The 13,472-nt window shown below is 33.7% G+C and overlaps 1 protein-coding gene across 1 annotated transcript; it reads left to right on the top strand.

Moving 5' to 3' along the window:
- Positions 1 to 5,502: 5,502 nt before the first annotated feature.
- Positions 5,503 to 12,063, top strand: LOC133332121 (uncharacterized). The gene is made up of 10 exons (XM_061540500.1): positions 5,503 to 5,554; positions 5,609 to 5,838; positions 5,891 to 6,047; positions 6,125 to 6,508; positions 6,575 to 6,683; positions 10,824 to 10,901; positions 10,954 to 11,277; positions 11,339 to 11,441; positions 11,501 to 11,612; positions 11,669 to 12,063. The coding sequence occupies exons 1-10, from the start codon at positions 5,503 to 5,505 to the stop codon at positions 12,061 to 12,063; spliced, it is 1,944 nt and encodes a 647-aa protein (XP_061396484.1).
- The last annotated feature ends 1,409 nt before the right edge of the window (positions 12,064 to 13,472 follow it).

Below are 13,472 nucleotides of genomic sequence, written 5' to 3'. Positions count from 1 at the left end.
AATAAAGTAGACTCCAATAAGAGTTTCAAAATACAGATGATTTGAAAAAAAAAATCTATCTACACAAGTCTTAAATAATGTCTTCAGTGTAAAGAAGTCTAAGTCTGATATAAACTTATAGAAACCTGAGAATAAATAGAATATTTGAAGGCGATTCATCTAAGGAAGGCAAAAAACGTCAACGGTTTATAGTAGAGTATAAAAAGGTATCCGTTCTATAAATTAAATCTTTATGTCAGTAGAAGACATGAACATTTGATCGGAGAGATGCAGTCTCTTAAGACAACGGTTTGCATACATTCCAGCTAATTCTATGACCTTAAGGAGGTTTTATATATATATATATATATATATTTATAGAAGACCGGTAGGGGAATTCTATCTATAGAATGTCTTCAAAATACCCGAAGAATATCTTCAACATATAAAAGACCCAAAGTACGTATTTGCCTATAGAAGTCCTGAAGAAAATAAAAAAGTCTCAAAGAGAGCTTCTAAGTATAGGAGACAAAACACATTTATTTATATCTATAGGAGTCGTAAAGAATATTTTCAGACTATAATATTTCTGATCCAGATCCAAAATTTTTAAAAACGTAAGAATTAAAAATTTTACAACCTGATGAAGATCCAATTGAGATTGATGTCTTGAGTTTATAGAGGGCTTCACAGAAAATTTGCCATTCTACAGAAGACCAGAAGATATGGTGTATATATTTTCATATAGACCTCTATGGAAGATATGGAGTATATCTTCCACATAGAATATCTGAGTTCTTCAATTTCTAGGAACCTGATAATTGAGTATCTAAACAAGCCACCTCTAAGGAAGAAATAAATGGGATATTCAGTCCGTTCTATACACCATCTATGGAAGGCTTATATATGGTTGTTAGTCTATTGAGGAACATGAGAAGGTACTCAGACAAACTTTATTGAATCGTTTCATAATGTCATTCTTAATTATTTTTTTTCCATTTTGTGCATGTACCTTGCTTAGGATACAAGTAAAAATTCTTAAAATCATGAGAAAGACAATATTTTTTTCAAAAAAAAAAAAAAAAGAAAAAAACAGTGAGTGGAGCATTATAGTCGGGCGGGACCGACCAGATGATACCCTACACAACTACCACGAAAATCAAAATTTCTGCGGTTCTATATTCTGAGCCTGGGCAATATTTCGAGATCAACAACTTCACTTTCGAAGCCTGGCATATTTTCCATTTTTTTTTTCTTGAAGAGAATTTTCACGCCGTAAAATAAAAAAAATTGTCACTTTAGGTTTTGGTTCATTTGACCCTCGGAATATTGACCGATCATCACTATGTAAAATATGTAATGCTCTGCATATAACAATTGTCTCTAGAGCGACTAGAAAATCTGACAAAATTAAAGTTTTTGGTTCATTGCACCCCCTGAATGAAATCTCAACTTCGCCGAAAACTATAGGCGTCGTCCTTGACCATAATCGGAAGTTCATGTGCAATTCCAAAGCTATCAGCGCCACATTTCCGTCCTCTAATAGAGGAATAGTAATACTATGTACATAGTCACCTTTACCTAATTACATATAACTCCCACATCAGAGTAAATGCAACAAAAAGTTTGGTATCAATTTGAAGGTCAACAAATCCTCTTGGATATACTATCGGGTTTATGTCCTTCAGGAGTAAATATATACGTCATAGTATACAAATTTTGTAATTTTTCACACTAAAGTCAGGGTCCATTTGACCCGCTAAATATTGACCGATCTTTATCAAAACAAGTATGCTTATTCTTTGGTCCGATCCCCATTTCCATGTAAAAATTCGAGATGTTTGGGCCATAATTGCGGCCTCTGGAGCGACCAGAAAAACCGACAAAAATTAAGTATTTGGTCCATTTCATCCCCTAAATATTAACCGATCTTTACCAAAAAAAAAAAAAGAAAAAATAGGGGTCTTCATTGGCCAGAACCCATCCAACATGCAAAATTTCGTGAAGATACAAATTATAATGGACAAACGGACGGACGGACACACATGTCTAGATCGACTCAGCTAGTCGAGATATGACGATCGGTATACTTAAAGGTGGGTTTATGACAAATATTTCTCGCATAGTTGTTTAGGGTATAAAAAACAATTTTTATATTTAATAATATTACAATTATTTTACTTTGCTCTACTTTCCCACTATTTCTCTCTCTCTCTCTCTTGTAGACAAAAACAAATGTATTCCTCCCAAGAAGAAACAACACCAACGCAACGATCATTGATTAATAGAACAAAACAGAAGTTTTTGTTTCAATAGAAAGTCTTAAAGAAAAAGGTATTTTATGTATAGAAGATTGCGAAGGGTACACTCTCTATAGAAGTCTAGACTAGATGGAGGATATGGAGATGGATCTGCAAAAAAGTATTTTGTCTAAAACGACCTGAGACATTTATTCCTAAGGCCAAAAGAAGGTCTTTAGTCTATTGAGGAATATGAGAAGGTATCCTAACTATGGATGGAAGGTATCCTAACTATGGAAAAAAGTTCACCATTTTTTTTTAATCAAACCTATGCATTCCCTCTGGATATGTTGGTGTACCTACGTTAGGTTGGTTTACGCCACCACACGCTAGGACATAAACATAAGACAGTGATTGGCTTATTGCCGGCTGTGGAAAGGAAAGAGAACTAGAGGAAAGCATCATGCGATTGTTCTCCCAATACTTCTGTGTTCTTTGCGAATTCCTCAAGTCTTTCCCCAGCTTATCTAAAAATGGACCAATATTGATCATTTTTAGTAGGGATTTAAATTATTTCTATATAGTACATAGTAATGCTTCTAAGTTGCGAAATTTTCATTATATCTACTAACAAATATTTACTTTCACATAGATCATAATGATCATTCCAAATATCTCCACGAGCATTTCATTTTTTCCACATCGTAATGAAAGTTCTGTCACGTGTTTTGGTTTTTCGAAATTTACATTTAAAATGAAAAATATTTACAACAAAGATTTGTACGTGGTATTTAGTTAATGATGGTCCACAGCTCATGTCGACCATCCATTCAAAATTAGTTAACTTCAACTAAGGACTAAACAAAAAAATGTTGTGGGATATGCCATAGGCCATCAACACGCTCCGACAAAAACCAAAGAGAAAAAAACTAAATTTTTATGATTAATTGTATTTAATTATGGTTAATTACGGTAGTATTAAACAAATTTCTCTGGACTTTAGAAAATGTGTTCAAACACAGGGTCATGTCAAAACAAAAAAAAAAAAAATGATTAAAATTATTGTAAATGAGTATGATAAAAATGATATGCAAAATTGTATAGAAATATTATGAAAATGGTTAATTGTTTAATTTCGAATTATTCCAAAATCACTTTAAACAACAAACACCTGATAAGCTCCTTTATTTATAAACTCAGATATTTTACGTGTTTCATGTATTTTATTTAATAATTAAGATAACTCTCATTCTCTCTCTCGTTCACAAACCTTAAATATTCTCCGTTTGCCCCAACGATTAGCAGCATCGCTAATAATGGTTGAATGTCGACGTTTTCGATAGATTTTTTGCTTTTTCTGCAGATACAAAACCAGAAGCGTTAAATGAAACATTTGCATTTCGTTATTAAACTGCATTAATGGTGGGAAATTTTGGGTATTCTAAAACACTTAAAAAGGCATTTGTATTTTCCACAATATGTATTTTTATTAATTTTTGGATATTTAGTATTTTTCTATTTTTTTTTTTTACAATTTCTAATAAACGCGAGTAATAACTGCGAAATTATTAAAGAAACTAATTCTTTATCTTTGATCACTCTTCATCTTCTTGGGAGAGTAGCAGATTTAAGATGCGAATATTAAAAATTCTTATCTTTCGCTTGATAGAGATAAGGAACAGAGATACAGTTAGTATCTCAAATATTTTTTGTTGATTTCATTTTGAACGAAAAAAAAAAAATAAATATAGTATAATAAATGACATAACGAGGTTCATATCGGAAGGTAGGGACATTTATCAATTTTTTCTACAGATTATTGTTAAAAACTTTGCAGACAGAATTTGGCCTTGGCGACCAGCTTTTTGACTTCGGCTTCTGCCTTTTCAAGACTAGGAGAAGACCTCACCTATGCAGAAGACCAATAAGATTCTTCAGTGAGCCGGAGGAATTTTTTCTATAAAAAAATTCAGGCCCACTGAGGAAAGAATCCTCAGAGGGCCTGAGGTATTTTTTTCTATAAAAATAGAATCCTCAGAGTGCCTGAGGATTTTTTTTCTATAGAAAAGGAATCCTCAGAGGGCCTGAGGAATTTTTTTCTATAGAAAAAGAATCCTCAGAGGGCCTGAGGAATTTTTTTCTATAGAAAAAGAATCCTCAGAGTGCCTGAGAAATTTTTTTTTCTATAGAAAAAGAATCCTCAGAGTGCCTAAGGATTTTTTTTCTATAGAAAAAGAATTCTCAGAGGGCCTAAGGAATTTTTTTCTATAGAAAAAGAATCCTCAGAGGGCCTGAGGAATTTTTTTCTATAGAAAAAGAATCCTCAGAGTGCCTGAGGAATTTTTTTTTCTATAGAAAAGGAATCCTCAGAGGGCCTGAGGAATTTTTTTCTATAGAAAAAGAATTCTCAGAGGGCCTGAGGAATTTTTTTCTATAGAAAAAGAATTCTCAGAGGGCCTGAGGAATTTTTTCTATAGAAAAAGAATCCTCAGAGGGCCTGAGGAATTTTTTTTCTATAGAAAAAGAATCCTCAGAGGGCCTGAGGAATTTTTTTCTATAGAAAAAGAATTCTCAGAGGGTCTGAGGAATTTTTTTCTATAGAAAAACAATCCTCAGAGGGCGTGAGGAATTTTTTTTCTATAGAAAAAGAATCCTCAGAGGGCCTGAGGAATTTTTTTCTATAGAAAACGAATCCTCAGAGGGCCTGAGGAATTTTTTTCTATAGAAAAAGAATCCTCAGAGGGCCTGAGGAACTTTTTTTCTATAGAAAAAGAATCCTCAGTTTTCCTAATGTCCTAATTTATATAAAAAAAAAACAATTTAAAAATTCAAAAATTGCATTGCACATTTCAAAATTATCTCCTTGACTACCGAATAATTGATGTTGTTAAAAGCCCCATAACAAGAAATACCCCAACCATTTAGGAAGTCATAATTGAAGTCTTCCCATGGTCCCCTTGTTGGGCAAATGCAAAATATGTGTTTATTTGCCAACAAATTATTCACCAAAAATGCAAATTGCTTAATTTATTGTTGTTGTTGTTGCTGCTTTTTTTGCAAAAACACAACAATTCAAAATTTTATTTCAGCCATTATTTTCCAGAGAGCAAATAAAGAAATGCCACTTGATAGCAATTCGATGTTGCAATCATCATTCATTTTTATGGTGCAGCAACAACTATAAAAGCGATTTACAACCCCTGAAAATGGGGTAAACGAGGAAATTTGAATGGCCGCATAACAGATTGCAAAATATTTGTTGGCCAAAGAAACTGGTGCAGCAATGTGGCCAAGCACGGCCGTCATCAATTGGTCACCAATTGTAAATTTGATAGGTAAGTCTGTGGGAAAATTATAAAAAAAATTAAATAATATTTTTTGTATTGTAGTCCAATTGTATTTCCAAAATACCACAATTTGTGTATTATGGCCTGAAAATGAGCTGTTGAATTTGGAAACCAAAATCTCAGAATATCCCTTTACCATAATCAATATACACCCACATCGATTAGATGTGGATGATGTGGCCAATGAGGTTCAAAAGTTCCGAGAAAAATTCTTGGAAACCAATAATCTCACTCTGATGCTCTCTGTGGCCATAGAAAAGTCACACTGTGAGGTAAGGTCCAAGATATGAATTTAAATTTTATATATAACTTCAGGTATTGCAGAGCTTCTTGGCCTTTGGAAATGATATACTGAAGTTCATTGAAAGTTTTGAAAATGCCAGTCGTTATTCGGTGTGGCGTTCGAAAATCAATCACTTTGTGTTTGCAAGCTCTAATAGGTCTCTCGAGGCTTGCTTGGAGAGGCTAAGGTTTTTTGAAGGTGTGTAGAAGAATTTCAAATTTTATATTTTCTTCCACTCTGAAATATAAATCCCAAACCTCTGATTTCTTTTTCAGATCAACCAAATATACTTATAATATCTGGCGACCAAATCAATTCAGAAATTTTCGAATTGAAAACAAATAAATTTGTTGGACCCAGAGCAGATTGCCCTGGCAAGTTATACCTCCTGGATCGCTTCTTTGCAAACACCTCCTCCTTTGATTTCGGAGTAAATTTATTTCCCAATAAAATTGCCAATTTACAAGGACGTGAAATAATTGTGCCGGGTATGGATTATCGACCATATTTGGTTATTAATTACGTTCAGGATAAATATAATTCCTATGATTTGGTATTTGGCGGAGCCATAGAGGGCAATGTACAAATTGATGGCACCGAAGCCAGGGTCATTTTGACATTTTGTGAAATATTTAATTGCACGGTATTGATTGACAGCTGTAAGTATTTGGATACACGCGGTGAACTGTAATTATTTATCAATTAACACTTGGGAATGACTTCAGCGGAGGCCGATGATTGGGGAGAGGTATATTCAAATTTATCAGGGACAGGAAGTTTGGGAATGGTGGCCAAGGGAATGGCGGACATCACTGTGAGTGCAATGTATTCATGGTAAGTTTGTAAGTATTGGAATAATTTCGCTGCAAAGTATTTAATGTGACAGATTAAATTATAGCAAATATTTAATATGCAATAGTTGTTCCGCAACAATGTTTATCCACAACATTTTCTTCAGCAACATGTTTCAGCAACATTTTTCTCATCCGAAAGTATTTTATTCGGAATATTTTCTCCACAAAAAAATTCTTTCGAAATCTTTTCGAAAATATTTATTACGCATTATTTGTTTCGGATACTCTATACGACAGATGTCTGTCCGCCAAAAATGTTTACCCGCAACATTGTATTAAGCAACACTTATTCACCTAAAAATAGTTTATCCAAAAATAGAATTGAATCCAGAATTTTTCTCATACAACAATTTTTTATACAATTTCTCCACAGAATATTATTGGAAATTTTTGGAATTACATGTTTATCCGCAACATTTTCTCCAAGAACATGTTTCGCAACAATTTCCCAACAAAAAATAATTTATTTGGTGTTTTTTTTCACACACAAATCCGAATATTTTCTTCACAAAAATATTTTATCAATTTATTTTCCACAAAAGTATTCGAAATAGAATTTTTTTTAAGAGAATATTTTATATGCAACATTTTCCAAACGAAAATGTTTCTGCAACATTTTCTGCTAGCAAATATTCTTTGGCAATATTTGTTATATTACATTGCAACATGTTGTCAAAGAGTATAACTTATCCCAACTACTTTCTTTATGAAAATATTTTCTGCAAGATTTTATCCCTCAGTTTTTTCCTATGTGATACATTAAATTCGCAACAGTCTCAAAGAGGACTGAGAAATTATTTTCTAAGAAAAAAACGATCCAAAATACTGCTAAAATAGGGTTTCGATCCGCAACATTTAATAAATGTAAATATTTTATACTTTACTTACTTACATAGCTGGCTTGTTACAGAACGGTTGTTCCATAAGCCGAGCTTAAAAAGATTTCCAAGCGCGTCGGTCTTGTGCGCAAATCGACCAATTTGGAAGACCACGTTCCAAAATGTTGTTTTCTACTTGGTCTTTCCATCTAATTCGTAGCCTTTCCCTTCTACGGGAACCATCAGTATGCTCATTTTTATATGCCTTTTGAGCTGGGGCATTTTCATTCATCCGCACAACATGGCCTAGCCACCGTAGTCGCTGCAGCTCAATACGACTGACTATGTCGATGTCCGCGTATAAATTGTAAAGCTCGTGGTTCACTCGACGCCGATATTCACCGTCGACGCAGATCGGCCCGTAGATCTTTCGGAGAATTTTTCTCTCAAAAACCCCTATGAGCTGCCTCATCTGCTTGCGCAAGTACCCATGCTTCCGATCCATATAGTAGCACGGGTAGTATCAGCGTCTTGTAAAGTGTGAGTTTGGTCTGGCGGGAGGTGACCTTCTTTCTAAACTGCTTACTTAGACCATAGTAGCATCTGTTGGCCATCACAATCCTTCTCCGAATTTCAAAACTGATGTCATTCGTTTTATTTATGGCGGTACCAAGGTAAATAAAGTCTTTAACTACCTCGAAGATGTAGTTCTCAAGTTCCACAGTTGGTCCGAGTCTACTGGACTTCTTGCGCGTTGATACCATCAGCTTGGTCTTCTCGCCGTTTACTGCCAGACCCACTTTGGCAGACTTCTTTTCAATTTGTTCAAAGGTGGCTGATACCGCTCGCAATGTTCGAGCCATTATATCGATGTCATCGGCGTAAGCGAGTAACATGTGTTGCTTGGTGTACAGAGTGAAGGGCTCCGATAGGTCCTTTCTTACTTTAACTGCTGACCTTAAAGTTATCCTTCATAACCGTATTAATTTTGCAGGAATGCCGAACGCAGACATGGATTTAAACACCTCTGAACGGATAGGGCTGTCGAATGTGTCTTTATAATCGACAAATAGGTGGTATGTGTCTATGTGTATTTCGTGGGTCTTTTCCAGGATTTGGCGCAGAGTGAAAATCTGGTCAATGGTGAATTGCCAGGTCTGAAGCCGCATTGGTATGGTCCGATGATGTCATTGACTTCATTGTCTTCAATCGTTCACACAGCACACTGGATAGCACTTTATATGCGATGGGAAGGAGACTTATTCCTCTATAGTTGGCACATATCGTCTTGTCTCCTTTTTTGTGCACGGGCAGGATGCTGAGGTTCCAATCATTGGTCATGCATTCATCTAGCCAAATTATGCTAATCAGCTGGTGAATGCTCCTGACCAGCATCTGGCCACCAGTCTTGAATAGTTCGGCTGTTTCCAAATGAATATGATTCGGCAGAATTTTTTCTCTATTATATCTGCAACATGTTGCCCAAGAACGTGCCTTATGCGCAACATTTTAAACACGAAATCTTTTTATTCGCAAAAGTTTTTAATGAAAAATTTGGTAAAAGAAATATTTTGTTCTTAACATTTTAGCGATAAAAAATCTTCATTCGCAGCTTGCTGAAGAGGGCTGAGAGATTATATTATATAGAAAACAATTCTAAATACGCCTGAGACATGTTTTATATTGTTGGCTTGAGAATTTTTTACAGGAAATATAATATTTTTTCCAGAGAAACCCCTTGTACAGGTTTGACTGAAGAATAATTCTTCTAACTGTAGAAGACATGTACTAGGCTTTGTGTCTATAAATGATCTGAAAAAAGGCTTCTGTCCAGAAGTAGATATTCTGTCTTTAAATGTCCTGAAGGTCATTTTTCTTTAGAAAACTTGTGTAAAGCCTTGGGTATATAGGAAATGTGAAAATATGCTTTATTCCATCCTGAATTGGGTCTTCTGACATAAAGAACATTTTATATATATGGAAGTCTCGAAGAAGAATGTCTTCTGTATATAGAAGAAGGTAATCGGCCTATAGATGAATGGAGGAAGGTCATTTTCCTACAAAGAATATCTGAAGAAGTTTTTTTGGCTATCATTCTCCGTCATTCCTAAAGGCAGAATCAATATTGCTGATTTTCTATTGGCAGATCTTTCATAGGCCTGAAGGATTTTCAAAAAAATAGATGTTAAAAAAAAACAAAAATAAATGTTGTTAAATGGATCTTTGTTGTTGGCCAATGTCCTCGATAGCCTCATGAATTCTATGTTTGAGGTCTTGAATCGACTATAAACTGTTAGCATAGACCTTATCTCTATGTTGGCCCTAAACTGATTGTTGATCACTAGATAGTGTAATCCAGTGAAAGGTCCCGAATTGATCACACTTTGAGGATAGTGTAATCCAATGTATCGAAACATGTTCGTTATGTAAACGATGTATCCGCAACATTTTATTTACGCAAAATGTGTATCTGCAACATTTTCATAACGATAATCTTTGATCTGCAACATTCTCTGCGCAAAAAGATTTTGTCGATCACATTTCGGTCGTAAAAAAGTGTATTCGAAATATTTTCCCAATGATAAAATATATCGATAAATTATTATCGAAAACACTTTTCTACACCGTATAACCGTAATCTCTTTTCTCTTGGATTTTCCGAGCCCCAAATGCTATTATTTCGATTATTGGTTTCTTGAGAGCTAACCCAGTCCTTGTAAAGATCCAGAAGAATCCAACAGCACAAACTGCACACTTTGAGAGTGGAGAGGCTGTTCGTGTGTTTTCCGAGGATGCAAAAGATGTATCGCAACATGTTCGTTATGCAAAAGATGTATCCGCAACATTTTCGTTATGCAAAATGTGTATCTGCAAAAATATTTTTGTCGATCACATTTCGGTCGAAAAAAAAATATATTCGGAATATTTTCCCAATGTAAAATATATCGATAAAATGCCGTATCTTCTCTTGGGTTTTCCGAGCCCCAGATGCACACTTTGAGAGCCGAGAGGATGTTCGTGTGTTTTCCGAGCATGCAAAATATGTATCGCAACATGTTCGTTATGAAAAATATGTATCCGCAACATTTTCGTTATGCAAAATGTGTATCTGCAACATTTTATTAACGATACTCGTTGATCGGCCACATTTTCTACGCGAAAATGTTATCCTACACATTTCGGTGGTGAAAAAATTGTAACCGACATATTTTCCCAGTGATAAAATATAAACGAAAGCACAATTCTACAGAAAAAAATATTTTGGTATAAAAAATAATAACCGTGTCTTTTTTCTTCAACAGGGATACCGATTACATATATCTGGATATGTCGATGTATTTGGTCAGATCGGGTATAACATGTTTGGTACCAGCACCAAGGTAAAATACCTCTGTGCATTTATCGTCCATTCAAAAACAAAATTGCTTTCAGGCGTTTGGCAAGTTGGATTTTACCCCTGGAACCTTTTCAATTCACTCTCTGGTTAGCTGTTTTGGTTTATCTCTTTGTAGAGGTCATTAGTCTGGCCTTGACCTATCGATTTGAGACGAGATTTGTTTCCGCAATGAATGACTCTTGGCCGGAGAGTTTAAATTTTGGGATAGTTACAACTCTTAAATTATTTGTATCACAATCGGGATCGAAAAAGGTAATTTCACAGACTGTGAGGGTCCTACTGTTCACATGTTTCCTAAATGATTTGATCATAACCAGTATTTATGGTGGAGGATTGGCCAGTATTTTAACGGTACCAAGGTAGGAGGAGGGATTCTTGGAATTTTTTATTTGGAAAAATTATCGATTTTTTTTGTTAAAGTTATGATGAAGCTGCCGATACCTTGGATCGTATGTGGTCGCACAAATTACAATGGGCTGCCAATTCGGAGGCCTGGGTCTCGGCCATACGCAATGCAGAGGATGTAGGAACAAACTGAGATTAAGTGATATATTTCTATCTAACCTCAATTAAATGTTCTAGGATCGTATTAATGGCATTTTGGAGAACTTCTTTATATATTCCGATGAAAAACTGGAACAGTTGGCTAGCTCACCATCAAATTGGGGCTTTACTGTGGAACGTTTGCCATTTGGTAGGTTTTAATAATGGAGTAAAGGAGATATCTCAATAACTTGTTCGTTCTTATAGGACACTTTGCCATTGGCGATTATCTGACCACGGAAAGTATCAATCATTTGAAAATAATGCAGGAGGATTTATATTTCCAATATACTGTGGCCTTTACCGCCCGATGTTGGCCCATGTTATCGGCTTTTGATAACCTGATTTATTGGTGGCATTCGGCCGGGTTGGATAACTATTGGGAATGGCGTGCTGTAGCCGATAATATGAATGTCCAAAAGCAGAAGCAGGTTGAGGCCACGCTCTATTCGAATATCGAAGATATGGGTCCCGTAAAATTGGGTATGGCCAATTTTGTTGGCATTCTCTTGCTATGGATGTTGGGCATAACCATTTCATTTTTGGTATTCTTATATGAGGTGTTGAGAGATTATGTTGAGCGAAAGAAGAGAGGAGAGTAAAAAATTAGAACACTTTGTGCACAATTTTTGTAGAGAGTAGAGTAGAAATTACACCCAAATAAATGTCCTTAAAAATTGAAAAAATAGAAATATTTTATTTTTCGGGGAAAATTTTTAGGTGAAATTTTTTTTCGGTATAGAAAAAATTTCGATGAAAAATTTTTTCGGTATAGAAAAAATTTCGATGAAAAAATTTTTCGGTATAGAAAAATTTTCGAAGAAAAAAATTTTCGGTATAGAAAAAATTTCGATGAAAAAATTTTTCGGTATAGAAAAAATTTCGATGAAAAAATTTTTCGGTACAGAAAAATTTTCGATGAACAAATTTTTCGTTATAGAAAAATTTTCGATGAACAAATTTTTCGTTATAGAAAAATTTTCGATGAACAAATTTTTCGTTATAGAAAAATTTTCGATGAACAAATTTTTCGTTATAGAAAAATTTTCGATGAACAAATTTTTCGTTATAGAAAAATTTTTGATGAACAAATTTTTCGGTATAGAAAATTTTTCGATGAAAAAATTTTTCGGTATAGAAAAATTTTCGATGAAAAAATTTTTCGGTATAGAAAAATTTTCGATGAAAAAATTTTTCGGTATAGAAAAATTTTCGATGAAAAAATTTTTCGGTATAGAAAAATTTTCGATGAAAAAGTTTTTCGGTATAGAAAAATTTTCGATGAAAAAATTTTTCGGTATAGAAAAATTTTCGATGAAAAAATTTTTCGGTATAGAAAAATTTTCGGTATAGAAAAATTTTCGGTATAGAAAAATTTTCGATGAAAAAATTTTTCGGTATAGAAAAATTTTCGATGAAAACAGTTTTCGTTATAGAAAAATTTTCGATGAAAACAGTTTTCGTTATAGAAAAATTTTCGATGAAAACCGTTTTCGTTATAGAAAAATTTTCGATGAAAACAGTTTTCGTTATAGAAAAATTTTCGATGAAAACAGTTTTCGTTATAGAAAAATTTTCGATGAAAACAGTTTTCGTTATAGAAAAATTTTCGATGAAAACAGTTTTCGTTATAGAAAATTTTTCTATGAAAACATTTTTCGTTATAGAAAAATTTTCAATGAAAACATTTTTCGTTATAGAAAAATTTTCGATGAAAAAAGTTTTCGTTATAGAAAAATTTTCGATGAAAACATTTTTCGTTATAGAAAAATTTTCGATGAAAAAATTTTTTCGTTATAGAAAAATTTTCGATGAAAAAAATTTTCGTTATAGAAAAATTTTCGATGAAAAAATTGTTCGTTATAGAAAAATTTCCAATGAAAAAATTTTTCGTTATAGAAAAATTTTCGATAAAAAAATTTTCGTTATAGAAAAATTTTCGATGAAACAATTTTTCGTTATAGAAAAATTTTCGATGAAAAAATTTTTCGTTATAGAAAAATTTTCGATG

This window comes from Musca vetustissima, unplaced genomic scaffold (assembly GCF_032173495.1).
Source record: "Musca vetustissima isolate MV318-11 ecotype Yass unplaced genomic scaffold, APGP_CSIRO_Mvet_v1 utg149046, whole genome shotgun sequence".
Lineage (NCBI taxonomy): Eukaryota > Metazoa > Arthropoda > Insecta > Diptera > Muscidae > Musca > Musca vetustissima.
Note: the sequence above shows the minus strand (reverse complement) of the source record. Positions and strands in the feature narration are given on the sequence as shown.